Consider the following 24536-nt stretch of genomic DNA (forward strand, 5'->3'; position numbering starts at 1 on the left):
GTGCTGTCACCCACTAGGCCACCCAAGCCAGAACCTAGGGGTCCTCTTGACTTTTCCCTTTCCTGTCCCTAATGCCTGACCTGCCCCCTTCCCCATGCCTGTTGATTTTCTTCTAATCTCTCTCTAATCTGTCCAGGATTTCAGGCCTCAGCATGTCTTCTCTGGGCTGCTTTAGGTGGTGTATTCGCTCATCTATGCCCCTCTCTCTGTCTATCATGTATCAATCTATCCTCTATCATCAAACAATCTATCATCTATTTTTTGAGGTGACATTCACATAACACAAAATTGTTCATTCCGAAGTGCACAATCCAGTGGCATTTAGTGCATTCACAATATTGTGCAACCATCACCTCTATTGTTCCAGAATATTTTCATCACCCCAAAAGGAAACCTTGTACCTATTAGCAGTTATTCTTCATTCCTCTCCTCCCAGGCCCCTGCCAGCTACCGATCCCCTTTCTGTCTCTGTGGGTTTGCCTATTCTGGATATTTCATATGAATGGACTCATATGGTATGTGTCTTTTGTGACTGGCTCCTTCCGCTCAATCAGTATCATGTTTTTGCAGTTCACCCATGTTGCAGCATGGGTCAGAACTTCATTCTTTATTACAGCTATATAATAAAAGCCTAAGCAACTGTTATGGCAGAACGACCAGAACGACTGGTCGCTATGATGCGCACTGACCACCAGGGGGCAGACGCTCAATGCAGGAGCTGCCCCCTGGTGGTCAGTGTGCTCCCACAGGGGGAGCGCTGCTCAGCCAGAAGCTGGGCTCATGGCTGGCAAGCCGAGTGGTAAGGAGCAAGCAGGTGGGTGGTAAGGAGTGAGGGATCCTGGATTGTGAGAGAGATGTCTGACTGCCGGCTTAGGCCCAATCCCCGAGGGGTCCCAGACTGTGAGAGGGCGCAGGCTGGGCTGAGGGACCCCCCTCCCCAGTGCACACATTTCATGCACCGGACCTCTAGTATATATTTTACTGATTTCAGAGAGGATGGAAGAGGGAGAGATAGAAACATCAATGATGAGAGGGAATCATTGATCAGCTGCTGCCTCCTGCACGCCCCACACTGGGGATCAAGCCCGCAACCCAGGCATGTGCCCTGACTGGGAATCGAACTGTGACTTTCTGGTTCATAGGTCGACACTCAATCAGAGCCATGCTGGCTGGGTAGAACTTTTTATAGAATTCTTTGTATAGTGGTGTGCCTCTCTCCAAACAACCCTCCACACAACCTGCTTTAAGCATAACTCCATGTGCTTTGCATCCTGCTGAAAACTTTTCAGTGGCTTCTTGTTGCCTCTGGAATAAGTTCAGGCTCCTTGGCCCCTTCCCCTACACTCAAGCATCAATATCCCGAATCTTGCTACTGATCCACTCCTGGTCCCTTGCAAAATGTTCCCTCCTATAACTAGAGGGTCTGGAACAGCCGTGGGCAAACTACAGCCCGCGGGCCGGATCCGGCCCGTTTGAAATGAATAAAACTAAAAAAAAAAAAAAAAAAAGACCTTACCCTTTTATGTAATGATGTTTACTTTGAATTTATATGAGTTCACACAAACACTCCATCCATGCTTTTGTTCCGGCCCTCCGGTCCAGTTTAAGAACCCATTGTGGCCCTCGAGTCAAAAAGTTTGCCCTCCCCTGCTCTAGAAGCACATCTTTCCCGCTGCTCCTTGCCAGGCTGGGTCAGGACCCTTCCTCCTAGTGTTCCCCCAACCAGCCCACTTTGCAGCTGTTTTTCCCATATGATCTCTCTGGAAGTCCTCTCCTCACCCCAGCGCTGGGTCCAGAGTCCTATTTGGGCCCCGCCAATATTTTTGTGAGATGTTGATGAATCCGCCTCCCCCCCAGCATGCCAGCCACAGAATGTGCTGAGCTGTGTCTTCAGGTGGTGTGGGGGCTGTTATTCTTTCCCTTCAGGCCTGTTGCCCGTCCCTGTGTCTCCCCCACACCAGGCCGGACAAAGAGCACAGGAGGCAAGAACACAATTTCCATGGGCAGTTTTTACTGAGGGACTGAGGGAGGCTTCCTGGCCCGAGGGCTGAGCCCCCCTCCACCCCCGAAAGGCACACAGCAGCGGTGGGGTCTCCCTCTCGGGCAGGAGCTAGCTTTGTGGAGACAGCTTCTCCGGCTGACCCCTCTTTGGCACTGAGCTGGGAACACTGGTGCCCACACTCATGGCAGCACAGTGTCCATTTCCCCCTCTGGCTGGCCTGGGCCCCCCTGGTGGCAGCTGGCAGTGTAGGCTGGTGGGCCGACAGGCTGGCTGGGGCTGGCTCAGAGGCTGGGCCACCTGTGGAAGGACCGCAGCCCGGGCTGCCTCCCCTGCTAGCAGGGTGCTCACATTGGCAATCGAGAAGGCTACAAATGGGAATCCAATAAATTAGCTTGTAGGGACCGAGAGGGACAGGGACTACATTCTTCTTATCGCTTGCTGAGAAATGTTGTGCAATTCTTTCTCCCGAGAGCTCTTCGGGACAAGTGGTGGGGAGAAGGGGCAGTGACCCTAGTCTGGCCCTGGGTCCTGTTTGGCCATTTCTATGGCAGGAAGGGCGTCCAGTGGAGCCGTGGCAACCACTTGGGCAGTGGCAATAGAAGGATGGACCATAGGGTCTCCGAGGGACTGAAAAGGAGGACATAAGGGGACTTCGGTCTCAGGAGGGCAGTCTCCACAGATGCCGAGGCTCAGTACGGACTGTCCTGGTGGTGTGGGCTGGGGTACCTCCTGCCCCTCTCTGCCTCCCCAAAGCAAAGAGAGGACTCAGCTACCCTGCTCAGGTCACATTCATGGTGGGGCAGGGGAGGGGCACGGTTGGGGAGGGCAGCAGTGTAGGACCTTCCATGTCTCCTTGCCCGAGGGCAGGGGCACGAGGGTCAGGCGTGCCCTTTCGCTGGCAGTCATCTAGGCAGGTCAGGCCAGTGGCAGGGAGGCCTGGGTGGAGGGAGAGTCATGCAGGGTGGGCCTGCGGTGGGCTGGGTGGAGGGGGGTGTGGGTAGGCAGGCACTGCTGTTTCCTTCATATGATCCGAGGGCTTGGGGAGGGGCAGGGGCTGAGGGCCCAGAGCCACGGCCCTCTGTCAGGTGGCAGCGCCCTGGACGACCCTGCGGCCCTGGCCCAGGATCTGGCAGAGCTCCTGGAGACGCTGCTGCATCTTGGGGATGCCGGCCAGCTGCTGCTCAAGCCGCTGCTTCTCCTCAGTCAAGCTTAGGCGGGCGGCTGAGTCCAGCTTCTCGAACTTCCAGCCGCCCTCGCCATCGAACTGCAGCAAGTGTGTGTGGTACTTCCTGGGCCGGGAGAGGGACAGGGACAGAGATGCAGAGGCGGGTTCCCTGCTCCCCTGATGGCAGCACCATCTCCTCCCTCCCCCCAAAGCTGTGGGGGTGTAGAATTTGGGAAGGGCGCTCCCTCCCCTCGACTCCAGGCAGGAAGGGAGGGCACCTACCACAGGGAGGGGCGGTGGGTGATGGAAAGCAGAGCGATGCCCGCATCCTTGGCCGCTTGGAAGATCTTGCCTTCCACGTCGATGCTTACAGCGCTGGTGCATTCATCCAGGAGGGCATACTTTGGCCTTGAGAGTGGGAGCAGAGCGGGCGAGGCTGTGGACCCTCCATTGCTGTTGACCTGGTCTGGGCCCGACCCCCCACCCCTTGGGGCCCAATTCCTGCTGGGGCCTCCTAACCGTACTGCCTTCCCCCTCAGGAGGCCCCGGGGAGCATGCACGCTGAGCCGCCGCTTAGTCTCAGCCACGGGCTTGGAGAGCAGCCAGTGCTTGAGGGAGCCCTAGCACCCTGGACAGACCACTCACTTATGGTAGAACATGCGGGCCATGCCGATCCTCTGCTTCTCGCCCCCTGACAGAACGTCCTTCCAGTCACACACGGCCTCCCAACCTAGGCAGGGGACAAGGGGGCTCTGTTCAATTCAACAAGGGTCCAGGCCCACTGGGCGTGGAGGGCCTGGTGAGAGGGAGCTGGGGAACAGGAGACAGTGGAAGATGACTCTGGAGGCCAATGGCTGACTATTTGTGCTCTGGGTGCTTGTCTGTCTATAGGTGATACTTAAAAATATATATTTTTATTAATTTCAGAGACGGGAGAGGGAGAGAGAGATTGAAACATCAGTGATGAGAGAGAATCATTGATTGGCTGCTTCCCGCACGCTTCACACTGGGGATTGAGCCTGCAACCCAGGCATGTGCCCTGACTGGGAATTGAACCGTGACCTCCTGGTTCATAGGTCAACGCTCAACCTCTGAGCCACACCGTCTGGGCTGTAGGTGATACTTTAATAGTCAAAAAGAAGTTGAGCCCTGACCGGTTTGGCTCAGTGGATAGAGCGTCAGCCTGCGGACTCAAGGGTCCCAGGTTCGATTCCGGTCAAGGGCATGTACCTTGGTTGCAGGCGCATCCCCAGTGGGGAGTGTGCAGGAGGCAGCTGATCGATGTTTCTCTCTCATCGATGTTTCTAATTCTCTATCCCTCTCCCTTTCTCTCTGTAAAAAATCAATAAAATATATATATTAAAAAAAAAAAGAAGTTGAGACCAGAATTGTATCCCCTCCAAAAGAAGATATGTGGGAGTCCTAACCCCCAGGACCTCAGAAGGTGACAGTATTTGGAGAAAAGGTCTTTACAGATGTGATCACGTCAAAGTGAGGTCACTAGGGCGGACCCTGATCCAATACAATGGGTGTCCTTATAAAAAGGGGAAATTTGGACACAAAGATATAATAGAGAAAAGATGATGTGAGGAGACAGAGGGAGAAGATGGTTGTCTACGAGCCAAGGAGAGAGGCCTGGAACAGATGTTCCCTTACAGCCCTCAGCAGGAGCCAACCCTGCTGACACGTTGATCTTGGACTTCGGCCTTCTAGAGCTGGGGCTAACATATTTCTGCTGTTTAAGCTGCTCAGTCTGTGGTACTTTGTTCCAGCAGCCCCAGCAAACTCATCCAGGACCTGACAAGGTGCCAACGAAGAGCCAGCCCCAGGAAGGCTGGCGTGGTCTCTCCAGAAGGCTTCTCACCCGTAGGCACCAGGCCTTTGTCTCGCTGCCTCGTGCCAGTCCCTTGGTAAGGCTCAGGCAGCTGCCTGAATGAGCAGGTGTGTGTATGATTCCTCCCCACAGGACTACAAGTTTTGGTAGAGTGCATGGTACCCTCAAAAAGACTATACTCCCTAGCTTGTCTTGAGGTATATGAGTATGTGACTGCATCCTGGCCAATGGGGTTCAAGTGTTACATATGTGGCAACTTCTAGCTTCTGGAACTTTCTTTAAAAGACAGATGGCACGCCCTAGCTGGTTTGGCTCAGTGGATAGACTGAAGGGTCCCAGGTTTGATTCCAGTCAAGGGCACATGCCCGGGTTGCAGGCTCGATCCCTGGGGAAGAGGGGCAGTGTGCAGGAGGCAGCCTATCAATGATTCTCTCTCATCATTGATGTTTCTATCTCTTTATCCCTCTCCCTTCCTCTCTGAAATCAATACAAATATATATTTAAAAAAAAAAAAGAAAGAAAGACAGATGGCACTGTCCTGGCTGATGTGGCTCAGTTGGTTGAGCATTGTCCCATGCACCAAGAGGTCACAGGTTTGATTCCTGGTCAGGGCACATGCCCAGGTTGCTGGCTCAATCCCCAGTCTGGTTGCAGGAGGCAACCAATTGATGTTTCTCTCTCTCTCTCCCTCTCCCTTCCTCTTTCTTGAAAAATCAATAAAAACATATTCTAAAAAAGGAGACAGATGGCATATACCATTTCCCCCCACTTCCTCCATCCTATGGCCTGGGATATGATGTGAATGCAGGAACAGCCACCTTGGACCATGAGGTGACTTGGTGACTTTGGGAACAAAGGTCCACAAAGAGCAGGGCTGCTCCCACCAACTGTGTCCTGCCTTCCTCAGGACTTTTGTGTCACAGTATGATAAACTTGTGAGTGACTTGAGCCACTGTGCATGCATGTGTGTGTGTGCCTGTGCGTGTGTGTGTGTGGTTCTCTTGTTGACAGCTGAACTCAATGCTAATAGGGTATGATGGTCAGCCTCAAGGACCCCAGGCACAGAGGGGTGCCTGGAGGACAGGAGGGGTACACTTCTAAGGGGAGGGTGGCTGGAGCAAAAAGAGGTTGAGGCAGGCCAGGGGGAGCTGGGGATGAAGCTTCAGCATGACTGGCAACCTGGGCTCCACCGCCTGCAGCCCTCTCCTGTGCAGGTGTGACGCTGGCAGTGGTTCCAGGTGAGGTCTTTGCTCAAGGTCAAGCTGCCCCTAAGTGGCCGAGGCAGGAAGTGGAACCCTGCGGCTCAGGTTTCACTAAGAAGATCAGCTCAGCCCCGCCCTGAGTTCCGCACTCGCTTCCTCACCTCCAGGCCCCACAGGCATTCGCAGACTAACGGGGTAGCCCCAGACCAATGCCTTCTCTTGCCACCAGGCTGTCTCTCCCTCCTCTCCTTCCCAGGGGATGGCGCCTCCCAGGGTCAAGGCAGAAACCGGATGTCCCCTCCACCTCTGCTCCTGCCTCCCACCCTCCAGGCCCTCTGCGCAGACGCCAGTGCGGGCTCCTCCCCGGCTGCCCTGCCCACGCCCCCAGGCCTGAGGTCAGTCCTCTTGCTGAAATGCGACACGGACCTGTAACTTCCCTGCCTAAAGCATTCCAAGGGCTTTGTTCCCTGTGAGAGCTCTCCATCCCCCCTGCCCCCTCAGCTCCCCAGCCTGTTGTGAGCCTCTCACCTGATGGTGAGCACCATCTGGACGACCCCCCCCCCACCTGAGCCACCCGCTTCCTGTCAATCTTCCCTGTTAGGAGGGCTCTTGGGGCACCTAGCACACTGGCATCCTGGATGAGGGAGGCAGGGGCTGGGGTGGTAGCAGGTTGCTGGGTGGATGGCTCACTCCTTGGTGCTGAGAGGAGGATGTCCCACCCCCTACCTCCTTCCCGCTGCAGGATGTGGTTCAGGTGCACGATGTCCAGAATGGCTTCCAGGTGCTGCTCTGAATAGCCCTTCCTTCGCATGTCCTCCACTGAGTCAGGGTAGATCACCTGGTCACGCAAGGAGCCGACGGACATGTACGGCCTGTGGGAAAGCTGCATGTCCACCAGGTGTCGGGCGGCCCTGCCCGCGCCCTGTGTCTGTTTGGGCTCCTCCGTGAGCCCTGGCTGCCAGGGGTGGGGAGAACTTGAAGCCCACAGACCACGCTACAAGTGCTCTAGGCAGTGCTCACACCCACCTATGTACATCAGGCCCACACACTCACACGTGCACACCACACATTCGCCCTGCACGCAGAAGCATGTATGCACGCATTGGCACAGCACACGCATGCACATGTTCACATGCACACACACCACGTCTCCTCCCTGCAGTATGTACTCTCATGCATGCACACCACGCAGCTGTAAAGTCACCAGGTGAGGGGGCATGGTAAGGGGCAAGCGGAGGCTCCACAGTCCCTCTGATTCTGGGGGCAGCATCTTGCTGTCCTCTCCCGAGGCCCCAAGCTCTACCATCTCCATGGTGTCAGTTCCACAGGTGGGAAGGGGCAAGGGGCACAGCCGGGGGCCCTGGTTCCCTCCCTCTCCCTGCACCACTCACCTCTGGGGGATATAGAACATGCGCTGGGGCGGGGGCTTATAGAGCACACCTCCATACGTGGGCCAGAGCCCACCAAGGATCCGGAACAGAGAACTCTTGCCGCAGCCATTGGGGCCAGTGATGAGCAGGTGCATGCCATCTTCCACCTGTGGGGGCAGTGCCATGTGGTACCCAGGGGGTGTGGCCCTCTCTCCTCTCACCTTCGGCCTTTCTGACAGCCTCTGACAGCTACCTGTACCCAGGTGCACGCTAGGTAGGCCCTCCTGGTCCAGCATCCAGAGCCCTAACCAAATGCCTGTTTTGGGCCCCAGCCTGTCCTTTTAAGGCCCTATCACACACCACAGAATATGGGGCCAACAGGAGGAGGGCCTATTCCGCCACAGCCATATGAATGGGTACAGGCCCCAGAAAGTCAATAGCACCCCCATCCCACTGCACTGGGAATCCAAGTGTTTATGCTTCCTCAGCAGAATTTTCTCTAAGAACTGCCTGTGGGCCCAACCAGTGTGGCTCAGTGGTTGAGTATTAGCCTATGAGCCAGGAGGTCATGGTTGGATTCCTGGTCAGGGCACATGCCTGGGTTGGGGGCTTGATCCCCAGTGGGGGGCATGCAGGAGGCAGCCGATCAATGATTCTCTAACATTGATGTTTCCATCTCTCTCTCCTTCTCCCTTCCTCTCTGAAATCAATAATAAAATATATATATATATATATATATATATTTTATAGAGAGCGCAAGGGAGCGGGGTGAGATGTAGGGAGAGGGGGAGAAAGAAAGAAAAAGAAGAGAAACATTGGTGCCAAAGACACACAGTGATTGGTTGCCTCCCGCATGCACCCAGACTAGAGCCTGGAATCAAACCTGCAACTCAGGCATGTGCCCTTGACTGGAAATTGAACCCATGACTCTTCTGTGCCTGGAGCCGATGCTCTAACCATTGTGCACACTGGCCAGGGTGTGCCACACCCGCCAGGGCAGGAAAGGTGCTTTCTTTAGAGTTCTAGGTGGACAGTAAACTCTAGCTCAGTGGTTCTCAACCTTCCTAATGCTGCAACCCTTTAATACAGTTCCTCATGTTGTGGTGACCCCCAACCATAAAATTATTTTCGTTGCTACTTCATAACTGTAATTTTGCTACTGTTATGAATCGTCATGTAAATATCTGATATGCAGGATGTATTTTCAGTGTTACAAATTGAACATAAAGCATAGTGATTAATCACAAAAACATGTAATTATATATGTGTTTTCCGATGGTCTTAGGCGACGCCTGTGCAAGGGTTGTTCGACCCCCAAGGGTCGCGACCCACAGGTTGAGAACCGCTGCTCTAGCTGCTCCCTGAAGCCCTCTCACTGCCCCCACGGATTCTAGGGAGCCACAGAGATGCCACTGTAACCCCCAGGCTCAGTGTCAAGGGCCTCAGGCTCCCCAGTTGGCCAATCACATGATGCTCACTGGCTAGTAAAAAAAGGCCAGTGGAGCTGTGGGGAGGGAGGTGTTCAGGAAGGAGGGGTTAGAGGGCAGGGAGATTGCTGTCCTCAGGCCACGTACCGCCTTCCAAAGTCCTTGGACGATCTGAGTGTGGCTCATGTGAGGCTTTCCCTGGCTTACCTCGGTCAGTGTGGGGGTTGAACTGTGTCCCCCCAAATTCATGTGTTGGAGTCCTAACCCCCAGGACCTAGGAATGTGACCTTATTTGGACATAGCTTTTGCAGATGTAATCAGTTCAATTCCGATGAGGTCATCCTGGAGTGTGCTGACCCCTAATCCAATGTCACTGGTGTCCTTATTTATAAAAAGGGGGGATTTGGCCACAAAGCCACAAACACAGGGAGAACACCATGTGAAGATGGAGGCTGAGATTAAAGCAAAGTCAAGGAACAACAATGGTGGCCAGCAACCACCAGCCGCTGGAATGGCCTGGAACGGATTCTCCCTCACTGCTCTCAGCATACACCTTCCAGGCTCCGAAACGGGAAGAGATTCCACTTCCGTTGTTTGAGCCCCTCACTTTGTGGGCCTTTGTTATACCATAAACTCGCTCGGGTGGGGCCCCGATGTGGGAGGGCTCCGTTTCCTTCTCTGCATCTCTCCCGCTGTCCTTCTCACCCCAGCATCTGGCTGGGAACTGCTCCTCTTCCCCAGTATCTCCCAGCCCCAGAGCCCAGCTCTACCACCAGCTCTGCCAGGCCAGAGCTCTTGCTCAGCCCCCCACCCCTGCTCTTCCACCCCAGTCACCCCTTCCTTGCCTGGCCTTGCTCCCTGCCCAGCTGAGTCCCTGCTCACTAGGGCTTCCGATCTTTATCTAGTTGGGCTTCCACAGGGCCCGCATGGAAACCGTTCACCTTGGATAAACTGGCCAAGAGTGACCACAGATGCGGGCAACGGGGATCATACCACTGTCCTGTGCTGCTTGTGGTTGTGACATGTTCCCAGCCTCCAAATGGCTCTCAGGGCTCCTCTCAGCAGATCAAAGAAAGGAGCCCCAGGCACTGCCCTTCCAGTCGCCTCTTCCACATACTCCCTGCCCAACCATGGCTCCTGCTGAACCGGTTTCTCGCTCCCACCACTCCACTGCCTGTTCTTTGGGGGAGACCTTTCTCACCATGCTGTCCACCTGCCTGGAAGCTCCCGGATGAAGCTTCATCTGACCTCTGCTCTTCCCCCGGGATGGTGACTACCCTTCCTATGGCCCCTGCTAGACCCTGGGCAGCTGTCTAACTGGGGATCTTTGTAACATTTTAGGGCCCCCACAGTGGGGTCTCCCTGATCTAACTCTGGTTTCCAGTGCCCCTCCTGGAGCTCAGAAAATACTGATTGAATGAATAAATAAATGAATGAACAAATGACTCCCTCTTGCTTCTTTCTCTGCTCGCCCCCCATAGGTTTCTCATTTATTCCATCATTCCCCAACCAAAGTCCTGGCTGGGGACACAGCTGACTAGTGGATGCCAGCCACCAGGGCTTCCTTTCCACAGATGGAGGGCCAGGCTGCACCCAGCATACACAGCTGCGCTGGGGGCTTCTTGAAGCAGATGGGTGGGACCCCAAGCCCAGGTCAGTGGAGGCAATCTCTTCCACCACAGCTGGAATTAAACCAGAGTCCCCAAGTCTTCTGTTGAACCGGGGTGGGGTGGGGGTGGGGCTGGCTACGATAAGGCCAGGAACTTTCAGGTGACTCTTGGCTAATCCTAGTAATCTCGAGTTTCTTTTATCTGTCTGTCTCCATTGCCCCACAACTAACAGGCAGAGACACGTTGGTCTTCCACCTTGACCTTTGCCCGCCTGCCACGTAGATCTTGGAACAACGGCTGTTGACAACACAGGCAGGTAGCCAGGCTGGGTGCCAAGGGCTGGGGCTTGTAGATGCAGAAGGCCAGGCCCCAGGCCCCATGACTCAGCCCAGCACAGCCCACTCAACTTACCCTGATGTTCAGGCTGGCCACCACCACCTCTCCCGTGGGTGTGATGATGGGGATGTTGTCACAAACAATCCCCTGCTCCACATCCACTACTTGGCCTGGAGAGAGAACACAAAAAAGGAAGCTAGGGCGCAGTAGCACTCCCTTTGCCTTCTGGTAAGTTCCACATACCCCCCACCCTCAACAGCATGCCAGTGAGCGGTACAAGGCCCCTTGGGAGTACAGCGGGTCTTCCTACAAGCAGAGTCCCCGCACCCCTGCCAGTGTCCGGTGCTGTGCTCTGTGTGGGGAGGGGCAAAGCCATTTCTATGGTCTCTGGAACTCCTGCTCTGTCCCCTCCTGGCACCATCTCAGTGGTGGCTCAGACACTGTGCCCCTCTTCCACAGCATCCCGGCCCCTACTGTAGGCTTGAACTTTCTCCTGCTGCCTATATGGGCCGGTGACTCCCTCCACTTGAGGACCACGTCCCCTCTTTTGCAAAGAGAAATCCCAGCCAGGGCACCTGGAAGGGACCGGGCAGTGAGAGCCACAACTGGCCCAAGAAGCCCTCCCTGGGGGCACAACTTAAAGAGTCCCCATTCTGGGTGGCACTTGGGAGGTGCCAGTGCTAGGAGGGCAGGGACCAGTGGGGCCTCTCTAGGGAGGACGCCCTTACCTCGGATCTGCAGGGGACCTTCTACACGGACACCAGACCTGACCACAGCCCCGGCCCCTGCCTGTGCATCCTCTGGCTCCCCAGGCCTCTTGAAACGGCACTGCTGGACATCTTCAAATACTTGGAACATCTCATGCACCCGGGCCGTGTAGCCGGCCAGCTCTGTCACCTGTGGGAGGGAAGGGGGACCCTGGCTCAGCTGCTGCCATCTGGGGGTGGGATGGAGGGCAAGGTAGGGGTGGAATCGTGGGGGTGGGGTACCTCCTTGTAGGATGACATGATCCGCTCAATGGCATCCGCAGCAGCTGTAAGGAGGTTTCGGGCAATGGTGAAGGCTTCTGTGCGTTCGCTCACCAGCTCTTCCTCCTTCATTGCCAAGGCTGCCTTCTTCACGGCTTCTGGATCTGTGGAGCACAGCAGAGGGGAGAGGCAGGGACATTGGGAGATTAAAATGGACCCACTGGGGATGTAAAATGGACCCACTGGGGGAAGGACGAGTTTATCCAGCGAATGGTGGTGGGATGAACGGGTATCCACATGCAAAAGAATGACCCCCAATCGCCCCATCTCACACCAAAACTAACTCAAAGGGGAGCACTGATCTGCATGTAAGGGCTGAGACTACAAAACTCTTAGAAGAAGGCAGGGGTAAATCTTCGTGACCTCAGATTAGGCATGGCTCCTTAAATATGATACCAAATGTCCAAGCAATAAAATAAAAACACATAAATGATCTTCACCGAAATGTAAAACTTTGGGGCACCAAAAGAAATCATCAAGAAAGTGAAAAAACAACTTATAGCCTGGGAGAAAATATCTGCAAATCATAACCTCAGAAGGGTCTAGTATCCGGAATATATAAAGAACTTTTTCAATTCAACAACAAAGACATAAATAACCCAATTAAACAATGGGCAACATATCTTACTAGACATTTCTATTGTATGTCTAAGATATACAAATGGCCAATAAACCCATGAAAAGATGTTCAACATTACTAGTCATCAGGGAAATGCAAATCAAAACCACAATGAGATACCACGTCACACCTACTAGGAGGATTATAATTAAAGAGATAATAAGTGTTGGCGAGGGAGTGGAGAAATTGACCGACCCCTCATATACTGCTGGCGGGGATGTAAATTGGTACAGCCGCCGTGGAAACCAGTTTGGCAATTTCTCAAAAAGTTAAACAGAGAGTTACTATATGACCCAGCAATTTCACTCCCAGGTATATATCCGGGAGAAGCAAAAATATATGTCCATGCAGAAACTTGCACACAGATGATCATAAGTACCATTTTCATACCAACCAAAAAGCGGAAACAATACAAATGCCCATCAATGAATGAATAAAGAAATTGTGGTACACGAATACAATGGAATATTATTCCTAAAAGGAAGGAAGCTCTGATTCATCCTGCAACGTGGACGAAACTTGAAAATGTTCTGCTGGGTGAAAGAAGCCAGCCACACAAGGCTTCATATTGTGAGATTCCATTTATATGAGGTGTCCATAAGAGGCAAGTCCATAGTGAGGGAAAGATTAGTGGGTGCCAGGCGCTGGGGGTGGGGTGGGGAGTGACTGCTAATGGGCCCGGGTTTTCTTTTTTGGGTGACGACAATGTTCTGTCCTTAGATATTGCACAACTATGTGAATATATTAAAAAACACTGCCCTGGAGGGTGTGGCTCAGTTGGTTGGAGCGTCATTCCGTGCACTGAAAGGTCATGGGTTGGATTCCCGGTCAGGGCACATACCTAGGCTGTGGCTTTGATCCCTGGTCCGGGCATGTGGGAGAAGCAACCGATCGATATCTCTCTCACATTGCTATCTTTCTCTTTCTCTCTCTCTCTCTCTCTCTCTCTCTCTCTCTCTCTCTCTCTCTCTTCCTCCCTCTCTAAAATCCATAAAAAATAAAATAAAATAAATAAAAACCACTGAGTTGAATACTTTAAAAGGCTGAAGTGTGTGGCATGTTAATTACATCTCAATAACGAAGACTTAAAAAATGAGCCACTAGGAATTTGGCTTTCTTTCTTACCACACCCAGCTCCTTCTCCCTAGACTGTCCTCGCCCTGTGTCCTGTCCTATTCACAGCAGCCCCTCTGGGGCCACATCTCCACGTTGTCCTCTAACACCCAGAGCTGTGGCACCCCCAAGCCTCCCGTGCATGACTATTCCCTTGACTTCCTTGACCCTTGGAAAACCCAAAGGGGCAGGGCTTTTATATAAGGAATGTTCTAGAAATGTCGGTAAGGAGCAATGGAATGCTGATTCTGAGGGTACTAGGTGTGGGTGAGTGAGCAGTACCCACTGGGGCTATCCAGGGGAAGCCAGGGCTCCTGAGGCCGAAGTTTTGGGAAGGATTGTATCCAGGGGCTTAGACTGATCAGAGAGAGAAGCCTCAGGGATACTGTGATGGGCGGGGCAGGAAGTTGTCTCAGGGCAGATGGCCTTCAGAGCAGCGAGGGTGCAGTGTGCGGTAGAAAGGGGACGTGACGGCTGGCTAGAGAGCCTCATACCACCTTCTGGGGCCTGGGTCAGGAATCCAGGAACTGGACAGGAGAGTGAGTCAGGAATTGTGACAGTCTAAGGTTATGGGCCTCCTTCCCACGGTGTCCCCAGGGACACAGCCCCTAACAGGAAGAGGGACACAAGCCCTCCTCCCAGGATGTCCTGAGAGCTAGACAGTGACTACGCATAAAGTGAAAGGGTCTGCAGGTGCCTGGGCATCCTGGCAACAGCTGGCACCTCCCTGGAGACAGAATAAACTGCCCTAGGGCAGCTAAGACCAAGGCCCCACAACAGGACACCCAGCGGCCATTCATGGTGAGGCTGCCCCTCCCCTGGGCCCTCTAGCTTTGCAGGGCCAGGAGATAAGTAGGGTAAAGGCATTTACATATTCCTCAGTTGATAAATGCCTGCTTCCTCCCACTGGCCCCCAGTGCTCTGAGCCTCCTTGAAGCACTTGGAGCAGGGACAAAACAGACAAAATCCCTGCCCTCATTGACCTCCCAGTCTAAAGGGGAAAAGGGGTCTGGTGTGGCTCAGTTGCTGAGCGCTGACCTATGAACCAGGAGGTCACGGTTCGATTCCCGGTCAGGGCACATGCCCGGGCTGCGGGCTCAATCCCCAGTGTGGAGCCTGCAGGAGGCAGCGGATCACTGATTCTCTTCATTGATGTTTCATTCTCTCTCTCCCTCTCCCTTCCTCTCTGATATCAATAAAAATTTATTTAAAAAACCCATTAAAACCCCTCCTACACTAAAAAAATAAAAAATAAATAAAAGGGCAGAGGGACTATAAACCAGAGAAGTGAAATAGATAGGGTGTTCAGTGCCTGGGAGAGCAGGGAGGTGGAGAAGGAGAAGAGAGAGGTAGGGTCATGGGCAGCGCAGGCCTCATCTAGAGGGTGCCTGTGAGCAAAAGTCCGCTAGAAGGAGGGCAGGACATCAGAGGAAAGCGTATTCCTGGCAGAGGGAGCAGCATCTGCAAAAGCCCTGGAGCAGAAGCCTGCCTGGTGTTTGGGGGCAATAGCAAGGAGGCTAGTGAGACAGAAGTGGGATGAGCAAGACAGGAGCATTGCACATTTTCACAGGCAACTGACTATAAAAGCTAAGAGGCTGGGGACAGGAGCTCATGCTTCTTAAATCACCGTGAAGTCTGACATAGCAGAGGATCCAAAAAGTCCTAGGGCTTCAGAGGAGGGAGAGGCCTCAGGTGTTAGGCAGGCCGAGCTGTGCCCAATGCCAGGCGCAGAGGGAAGTGGCTGCAGGTGCTTCCTGAAACCATAGGTCTGTTTCCTCATGAGTTTCTTCCCATGTTCTGCACCAGGTATGCTGACTGGCTCTGGCACCTGTGCCTAAATCAGGGCCACTTTTGGAAGACAAAGTGCCCACCAGGACCCTTCACAGCTTGAAGCCGGTAAGAGGAAATGAAATAGGTGAGAACCTGGGGGGGAGGGAGGGAACTAGGGAAGGTGTCATGGCACCCAAGCTCTGTGGTCACGTGCTCCGTAGACCCGCCTTGGTACTTCTGGTCAAGTGGCCCAGAGTTCTCACAGCCAGGGTTGGATGAGACCACCTAGTAACAGAAGTGGTGGCAGCAGTGGCTACTGGCATTCACCCTCTTCCCAGCAGCGTCTCTAAGAAGCGCAGCGGAACTCGAACTGCCCAGGGCCATAGATCCCACCTGATGTCTTTATACAAGAATTGCTAATTTCTATTATTTTTAATGCCTGCCACTCTTCCTAATGCTTACTTTCCTATTACATCCAAATACGTGCTCCTCAATTATTTTGAATAGCTAATGGCAGAGCCAATATTTCATTGTTCCCATTTGTGTTAACTTCCAGTGAAAACGTTTCAATACAGCTTCACTCGATTGCTCGAAAAAAAATCAGGGCCATTCTTAATGGAGGCCCATTGGTGGAAAGTAACTACCCCCCTCCAATTAGATCCTTTCTCTTGGGGTCACCCAGAGAGGGACAGACAGCTGAAGGTACCTACGGGAGGCCCAAAGGCAGAGCTGCCAATAGGGAGAGAATGAGAAAGACTTCTGAAACAAGTTAGGCTCTTTCTCTACATAACTGAAAACCCTTACTACCAAACTGCATTAAGCAGAACACCTTTGAAAGCAGAGCTGTGCTATAGCTCAGGCCGGGTAGCTCAGTTGGTTAGAGTGTTGTCCCCATTCACCAAGGTTGTAGTTTCATTCGTGGTCAGGGCACATACAAGAATCAACCAATGAATGCATGAATAGGTGGAACAACACCTCCCTCTTTCTCTAAATCAATCAATCAATCAACCAAAAGAAAAAAAAGAATAAAAAGAAAACAGGGCTATGCTGGTAGGAAAGCAAGGCCAATTCCCAGGAGCCCACAGAGAAGCCAGCAGCCAGGTACACCAGTGAAATCTCTTGAGACTGAGAAGACAGGTCATGTAGCCAGAGCTCTAGGCGCAGGGAACAAAAGGTCACCTCTAAGAATTGGTAATTATGTGTCTGGGGTTCAAACGAATACTACCGCCAAGTTCAGGAACTCCTCCTCCACAAACGGAGAGGTGAATATGAAAATGGCCTCCAAGTGGTTAATTACCAGGAGTGCTTGGCCAAAACAGAAGCCAATATGCACTGGGGAAACTGTACCCTCCTGTTAGGCCATATAGGGTTCCCAGGAAAGTCTTGTGGCAAAAATCACAAGGAGCCCTGGCCAGGTGGCACAGTGGTTGGAGCATCCTCCCATACACCAAAAAGGTTGTGGGTTTGATTCTTTATCAGGGCACATACCTAGGTTGTGGGTTTGATCTCCACTTGGGGCGCTTATGGGAGTCAACCAATCAATGTTTTTCCCTCTCTCTCAAAATCAGTAAAAACATATCCTCGGGTGAGGATAAAAAACAAACCCACAAGGATAGCTCAGTTGGTTGAGCGTTGTCCCATGCACCAGAAGGTTGCCAGTTAGATTCCCGGTCAGGGCACATGCCTGGATTGCGGGCTCAATTCCCCAGTAGGGGCGTGCAGGAGGCAGCCCATTCATCAATGTTTCTATCTCTCTCTCCCTCTCTCTGAAATTAATAAAAAAAATATTTTTTTAAAAAGAAAAAAACAAGAAACAAACCCACAAGGAAAGAATCTACCATGAGTGAAGACTGGCAAATGGAAGATCAAGCTGGCTTATACCCCCAAGAATTCAGATAACCCCATAGCAAGATAGAGATTGTGTATCATTAATATGATATACAGCATAAAAGGAGCAGTCAAAAGATGAGAAAATGACACTTGCCAAAACAATTTGAAATTTCTATTTGAAAATGAAAATTTCTATTTTCAAATTTCTATTTGAAAGAGAATCAAATAGAACTTAGTAGAAGTAGTCACTGAAATTTTTAAAAAATTCAAATTAGCCCAGCAGTCGTGGCTCAGTAGTTGAGCACTGACCTATGAACCAGGAGGTAAAGGTTCAATTCCTGGTCAGGGCACATGCCCGTGTGGGATGTGTAGGAGGCAGCTGATCAATGATTCTCATCACTGATGTTTCTATCTCTCTCCCTCTCCCTTCCTCTCTTTGAAATCAATAACAAATTTTAAAAAATTAAAAAAAATTCAGCCCTAATTGGTTTGGCTCAGTGGATAGAGCATCAGCCTGCAGACTCAAGGGTCCCAGGTTCGATTCCGGTCAAGGGCATGTGCCTTGGTTGCGGGCACATCCCCAGTGGGGGGTGTGCAGGAGGCAGCTGATCCATGTTTCTCTCTCATCGATGTTTGTAACTCTCTACCCTCTCCCTTCCTCTCTGTAAAAAATCAATAAAATATATTTAAAAAATAAAAATCATCATTCTCCCCTCTAACAAAACCAAACAAAAAATTCAAATGAGGCTCGGCTGAAGAGAAAATTGGCAAGTGAGTGAGAAGAAGATCTAAAGAAATCTCCCAGGATTTAGTACAGATAGTTCTAGATGGGAAATAGTAAGAGTGGAAGAGCCACAGAGGAGGGAGGACATCCAGCAGGAGTTCAGAAGGAACAGGTCAATATTTGAAAAGGCAACAGCTGAGAATTTTCCTGACCAATTAAAAAATCTGAATATTTGAAGGCAGGATAAACAGAAACCCACAGGGTAACACTTCTAAGCGAAATAGCAGACTAGCAGAGAAAGTAAATCTAAAAGCAACCAGAGAGACAATGCAGGCTGCTGTGGGGAGTTAAACTGATAACAGATTTTCCAGCAGAGACAATGGAATATTGTCAGTGGCTGAGAGCAAATAACTATCCTCCTGGGCTCCCATACCCAGCTAATATTTAGTTTGGGGAAAAGGATAAAATAAAGACATTTTCAGACAACAAAATAATTGTGAAGTGTCCCTCATGAAAGCCTTACATAAAGAACTTCTGAAAGATGTCTATCCGGAGGAAGGTGACCAGGCTGTGGGAAAGGACTGGTGAGCAGAGAAATCGGTAAATATGGGGATGAATTTAGACATGCATCAGCCCAATAGCAATAGCCCAGGGAAAAAAAACACAGGAATGAGCCGGTGTGGCTCAGTGGTTGAGCGTTGACCTATGAACCAGGAGGTCACAGTTCGATTCCTGGTCAGGGCACATGCCTGGGTTGCAGGCTTGATCTCAAGTGTGGGGTGTGCAGGAGGCAGCCGATCCATGATTCTCTCTCATCATTGATGTTTCTGTCTCTCTCTCCTCACTTCCTCTCTGAAATCAATAAAAATATACTGTATATTAAAAAAAAAAAAAACAAAACCAAAAAATACCCCACACGAGAATGCAGACGTGACCCTGGGCTACGACACGTCAGCGGAGCTGGTCCTTGTGTTACTGTTCTAAGGACCAGGAAGAGGAGGAGCCATCGGATTAACCTAGTCCAGCGATTTTCAACCTTTCTCATCTCATGGCACATATTAATTACTAAAATTCTGCGGCACACCAGAAATATGCTATATTTTTTGCCGATCTGACAAAAAACATAGATATAATTTTGATCCACACCGGATGGCTACTGTTGTGTTGGCTGTTGTCATTTTTTTTTTATTTGACAACCTAAGAGAAATGAGGTCAGTGTCCCTGACCAAATGGTCACGTATTGCATGTTTTAAAAAGTCTTGCGGCATACCAGTGTGCCTCGGCACACCAGTTGAAAATTGCTGAGCTAGACTGTTTTTCGTGTGCACACAAGTCAACCTTTGAAAGGATAACCTGCAAAGACTGCAAATAGAAGGAATATGTTGCAAACCAGTAGAGCAGCGGTTCTCAACCTGTGGGTCGCGACCCCTTTGGCGGTCAAATGACCCTTTCGCAGGGGTCGCCTAAGACCATCCTGCATATCAGATATTTACATGACGATTCATAACAGTAGCAACATGACAGTGATGAAGTAGCAACGAAAATAATTTTATGGTTGGGTCACAACATGAGGAACTGTATTTAAAGGGCCAGAAGGTTGAGAACCACTGCAGTAGAGGAACAAAAAAACGAGAATCCTGATAATCCAGTTGCTAAACAATCCCCCCCAGGCCTTAGGGCAGAGGTCAGCCTCTGAAACCTGCCAGAGTTGTTTGCGGCCTGGGAAAAGTCAAGGCCCAGGGAGGAAGGGGCTCGCTCAAGGTACTTCCCCGTTCTCCCACCTTCCCGTCATAGTTGGGCTGAGGAGAGGCACAGCTGGCTGAGGGTATTGCACCTGGTGAGGGGTCAGTCCCCGGGCTCAGCTGAGCGGTACCAAGATGTGTGAGATGCTGTAAAGGGGAGACTCACAGGGGAAGGCAGCAAGGATTGTGATCTCCAGGAAGCCAGGCCAGGAGCAGATGGACCGGCTGAGCATTGGGCCCCGCCCCCACCCCCTGGGAGTGCCGACTCTCACCTGACTCTGAGAAGCCAGTGGCGGTGATTATGGGGACTGCTACCATGAGCAGGCCTGAGGCGCTCCACACATACTTCATGAGGAACTGCTCCAGCATGACATACCACAGGCGCTCTAGCAGGATGAGGTTGATCTGCGAAGCCAGGGCCTTGTAGGAGTGCTGCAGCAGGGCCAGTTCCACCTGCCAGGGCGGGGGTGACAGAGAGAGAGAGAGCCTGAGAGACCTCATGGTAGCTAACATGGGGATGATAGCAAGAGGTCCCAATCTCCAAGTGCACCTGTGCCATGCCATCTGATGGCCAGGAAAAGGTTGAGAGCTGGGGGTGGGGGATGACAGTATGGATTGTCTGACATCATGGCACTGGGGTACAGTGATGATGAAGGGACTCATGACCTCACCTGCAGAGGCTTATTCTGGTTCCCTCTTTCTACTACCTATTTGGTTGGGAAGCTCACTACGCCCTTCTCTTTGTCCTGGGCAGCTTCTGGACATGGGCCAAGGGTAGCCACCTTGCCTGTATTTTTGGGTAACTGCTGGAGGACTTAACCTGAACTAAGCAAAAAGCAGTACTTCATTTTGAAGAACTTGGTTCAACAGTCTACTTAGGCCCCGCCTCTTGCTACCTTCCCCAGGGATCTTCTGGGTGAGAAACTTCCACTTCATTTTCCCATTGCAACCTGGAGGGCATGCTCCTGAGCCAGCCCCAGAGGCCTCCCCCCATAATGGCCAACTGAGGATTCCAGTGAGGTGGGCCTCCCATCTTCCCCTCCCCTCCCGCTTCCTGCACTGGCCAGCACCTGCCATCTTAGGCCTGGAGAAGAGAGAGCAGGAAAGGGAAGTGGGAGAGAAAGAGGCTCTCCCATGACAGCAGCATCCAGGTAGGCAGCTCAGCCTTTCCACCCCTGACTGACAACAGCTGCCCAGCCTGGGCACCATTTCCTTAGCCAAGTGCTTTGGCACTTGACTCTCCATTTGATGCTCACCACATGCTACTCTACCTGTATTCTCATTTCCATTGTACAGTAGAATACTACAGAAGCCCAGAGAGGCAGTGACCTGCCCAAACTCACACAACCTGAAGGTAGCAAGAGGTGTGGAATTTGGACCACGCTGGCAGAGCCATCAGGAGAACCAGAGTTTTGTAAATGATGCTTTTGACTTATCAAGAAAGGTTTACCGCCTGGCCAGCATGGCCCAGTGGTTGAGCGTCGACCTATGAACCAGGAGGTCAGGGCACATGCCCGGGTAGTGGGCTCGATCCCCAGTGTGGGGTGTGCAGGAGGTGGCCGATCAATGATTCTCATCATTGATGTTTCTATCTCTCTCTCCCTTTCCCTTCCTCCCTGAAATCAATAAAAAATATTTTTTTAAAAAGAAAAGTTTATCTTGCTCTCAAGCCAACAAGAGGTTGCAGTGTGTATATATGTGGGTGCATTTGTGTTTAAATAACGCTCTTCTTTGAAAGCTCAATAAGAAAAGAATACTCTGCTGTCTGCCCACAAGCCAGCCAGGCACCTCTGCCCTAACATGTTCTAGGCCAGTGTCCACTGGGACACCAGCCAGTGGGCCTGGGATGAGCCACATGCCTGCACAATAAGGAAAATTGTCCCATGCTGCTCTCCAGCCCTTTGGCAGAGGCCTAAAGAGACAGATTGAGAACGTATACTGCCTTCCTAAGCACCCCCCGCCCCATTGCACCCTCCTAGCCAACATGCTACTTCCTGAAGCTAGCCCACAGGAAGTCCTTCAAAGAGCCAGTGATCTCTCTTTTGCCCTCACCATATAGGTAGGTCCTCTGCATCCTGTGGTTCTGCCTCAAGCCCAATCTCCTGTTCCTGAAGTGAGCACGCCTCCTCTGAGCACCCTGGCAATCCTGACTCGTGCTGGGAGCTGGCAGGAATGCCAGCTGGGGCTGACAATATAGCTGCGGGTAATGTGCCAAGCGCCTCACCCAAGGCTACGGCTGCCTGCCAAGGCCCTGCAGCCCGCGTGCGCGAGAGGACGGGAGGGGGTTGAGGCTGCAGACTAGGCGCTTTTCTCCTAATCTGGAGTTCGATGCACAGCCAGTGAAACAAGGCCCAGGGGCAAGAGGCCACCTGACCCAGGGAGGACACATAGGCTTTCAGGAGGTGGGTCTCATTGCACCCCTCCCCCCACACCAGTACTGGGAACCGAAACCAGAGTTGCACAGAGCAGGGGAGCAGGAGAGCAGGGCCCGGAGGCAGCTGCAACCCCAGGCACGAGGAAGGGGAGGGGCTGAGGCGAGATAAAGGGAGCATTGGCCTGCAGTAACCTTTCCCAGCGCCCAGCTCCCAGGCTGACCCTGCCCCTATCCCCGCCCCAGCCCACTGGGGAGCTGAGCCCTGGGACACAGGCGGAAGGTTGGCCACGCCAGGGGCAGGGTGGCCACTGGGCGGACAGGAAGTACGTCTCGCGGAGGTGGCGGCCTGGGCCCTGCATCCCTGCCTCAGGGCCTCAGGGAGGAGGCCGAGCCTGTAGCCCGGCTGGCCCTTGAGCTCAGGCGGAGAAGCGCGGCCACTGCTGAGGCCGGCGCGCTGGGTGCTGCTTGTTAAACTCCGCTTGGGCTGAGTCATGCCCGTAACGCTTGCCTGCCTGGCTGGCCAGCTTGGCTGGACGCCGGCCTTCAAAGGGCCCTGGGCCCCAGGAGGGGCCGGGCAACAGGCCACGTCCCACCATCCCTGATCCCGGACAGCAGGAGCCTCCTTCCAGCTGACTGCAGGAATGGGGCGAGACAGAAGCTCTAGCATCTCAAACCGCTAGGATCCGCAGCCCCAAGCAGCTCCAAGCCCAGGACAGCCTCACTGAGAGGAAGCAGAAGTGGCCAGGCAGCCGGCCCAGGGCAGTCCCACCCAGCCTTCCTGCTTCTCCATTTCTGTGCCTAAATCTGGGCTGTCCCAGGCCCTGTTCATCATCCCAGTCTCCCTCTCCTGTGGTCTGCCTACACCTCTGGCATCAACTCTAGCCAGCCCTGGTTCTCCCCACCACTCACAGTTGCCTGCCCCTGGGCCTCCCAGCCACATGCTTTCCTCCAAGCTCAGCACCCCAACCTGCCCCACCTCATGGCCCCCATAGAAGGCGATCTCCTCTGAGTTGGCCACCACGCGAGAGTGCATGTAGCGCAGCTCCCCCTTCCTCCGCGCCTCCTCTGCCACCAGCTCCCCAAACTTGGGTGAGAAGGCTCGCAGCACGTTAGCTGTGAGAAACACCACGAGGCCAGCAATGGCCGAGGGCCAGGCCGTGCCGGCCCCACGGGAACGAGCCGTTCGAACCAGGGTGTAGGCGGTCACAGCCACATCCAGGAGTGGCTTGGTCAGGTTGGAGTACAGGTGGGCCACAGAGGCAGCAAAGGTCACCACATCCTCTGTCAGGGACTGGTCAGGGTTGCGAAGCCGCCCATCCATATTGCTGACTCGGTAGTAGGTCTGCTGGGAGAAGTAGAGGCTGTAGGCATGGGCCACTAGACGACTTCGGAAAGACAGGGCCAGCTGGCCCTCCAGGAAGCGGATGGCACTGTTGATGAAGGTGGCTGGGAGGGCGATGAGGATCCATTGCAGGAGCTGCCAACCAAAGGCCTGCGGGTCCTTGCGCACGATGCAGCGGGCCAGCCGACCATCCAGGCGGGCCACATACACTGATAGGAAAGTCCGGCTCACCAGGGCGGCTGAGTGCAGCGCCAGCAGCCCCGTCTCCCGGCACAGGATCCTGGGGAAGAGCAGCCGCAGGAGCCACAAGAGTCGCTGCAAGAACACACGGTTCACACCGGCCTTGGCCCCTGAGCCCGAAGTGGCCCCAGAGGCCTCCTGCGTGGACTGCCCTGCAGGCACTTGAGGGCCTCTGGCTGGAGCCAGGCATTGCCGCACCAGGGGGTAGATTTTGTGGGCTCCATAGGCCGTGAGGGCCAGGACCACAGCTGTGCGCTTCAGCGTGGTCACCCGCGAGGACCGGGGAGTGGAGAGCACCGGCATGTCACCTGGGCTGGATGCACGGGGCTGGGACTGGTGTCTGAGCCAGCAGTTGAGGCAGGTGGCTGGAAGGGTTGTTGCTCTGACCCCGGCTCGTTGTCTAGGCAACTGGAAATCTTGCAGTGGTCCCTGAGGCTGTTGCTCCAGGCCACTGGGGCGGTGCTGGAGCCCCTGGTGCGGTGGGCTCAGGTCCCTCCAGGGTCGCGGCCTCTTCAGGCAGGGGAGGTGGAGGAACTTATCAGTCTCCTAGCCCCTGGGGTCAGAACCTCGAGATGGCTCAAGGAGAGAGGGCGTCTCTTCCTCTCCACCTCCTCCTCCTACCCTGGTGGCACCCCTCCCCGGGGCACCAGGCGCGTCCGTCCTCTCCACAGCCTGGCTGAAGCGACAGTGACTCCGCCACCCGCCCAGAATCCCCACCCACCCACCCCTCCCCAGGGGCGAGTCAGGGGAAAGGGAGGAGGCGAAGGAGGGGCGGGAGGCGGAGGAGGCGCGGGAGGCGGAGCCCGGG

The 24536-nt window shown here is 53.3% G+C and overlaps 1 protein-coding gene across 1 annotated transcript; it reads right to left on the minus strand.

Annotated features, from left to right (window-relative positions):
- Nucleotides 1-1991: 1991 nt before the first annotated feature.
- ABCD1 (ATP binding cassette subfamily D member 1) lies at nucleotides 1992-24439 on the minus strand. Its single transcript, XM_059680402.1, has 10 exons — nucleotides 23123-24439; nucleotides 20045-20225; nucleotides 11936-12078; nucleotides 11675-11843; nucleotides 11022-11116; nucleotides 7595-7740; nucleotides 6930-7075; nucleotides 3813-3897; nucleotides 3450-3575; nucleotides 1992-3291 (listed from the first exon to the last, which is right to left on the minus strand). Exons 1-10 carry the CDS (start codon nucleotides 24029-24031, stop codon nucleotides 3084-3086), a joined length of 2208 nt encoding a protein of 735 aa, XP_059536385.1. The 5' UTR covers nucleotides 24032-24439; the 3' UTR covers nucleotides 1992-3083.
- Between the last annotated feature and the right edge of the window lie 97 nt (nucleotides 24440-24536).

The sequence above is a fragment of the Myotis daubentonii genome, chromosome X (assembly GCF_963259705.1).
Source record: "Myotis daubentonii chromosome X, mMyoDau2.1, whole genome shotgun sequence".
Lineage (NCBI taxonomy): Eukaryota > Metazoa > Chordata > Mammalia > Chiroptera > Vespertilionidae > Myotis > Myotis daubentonii.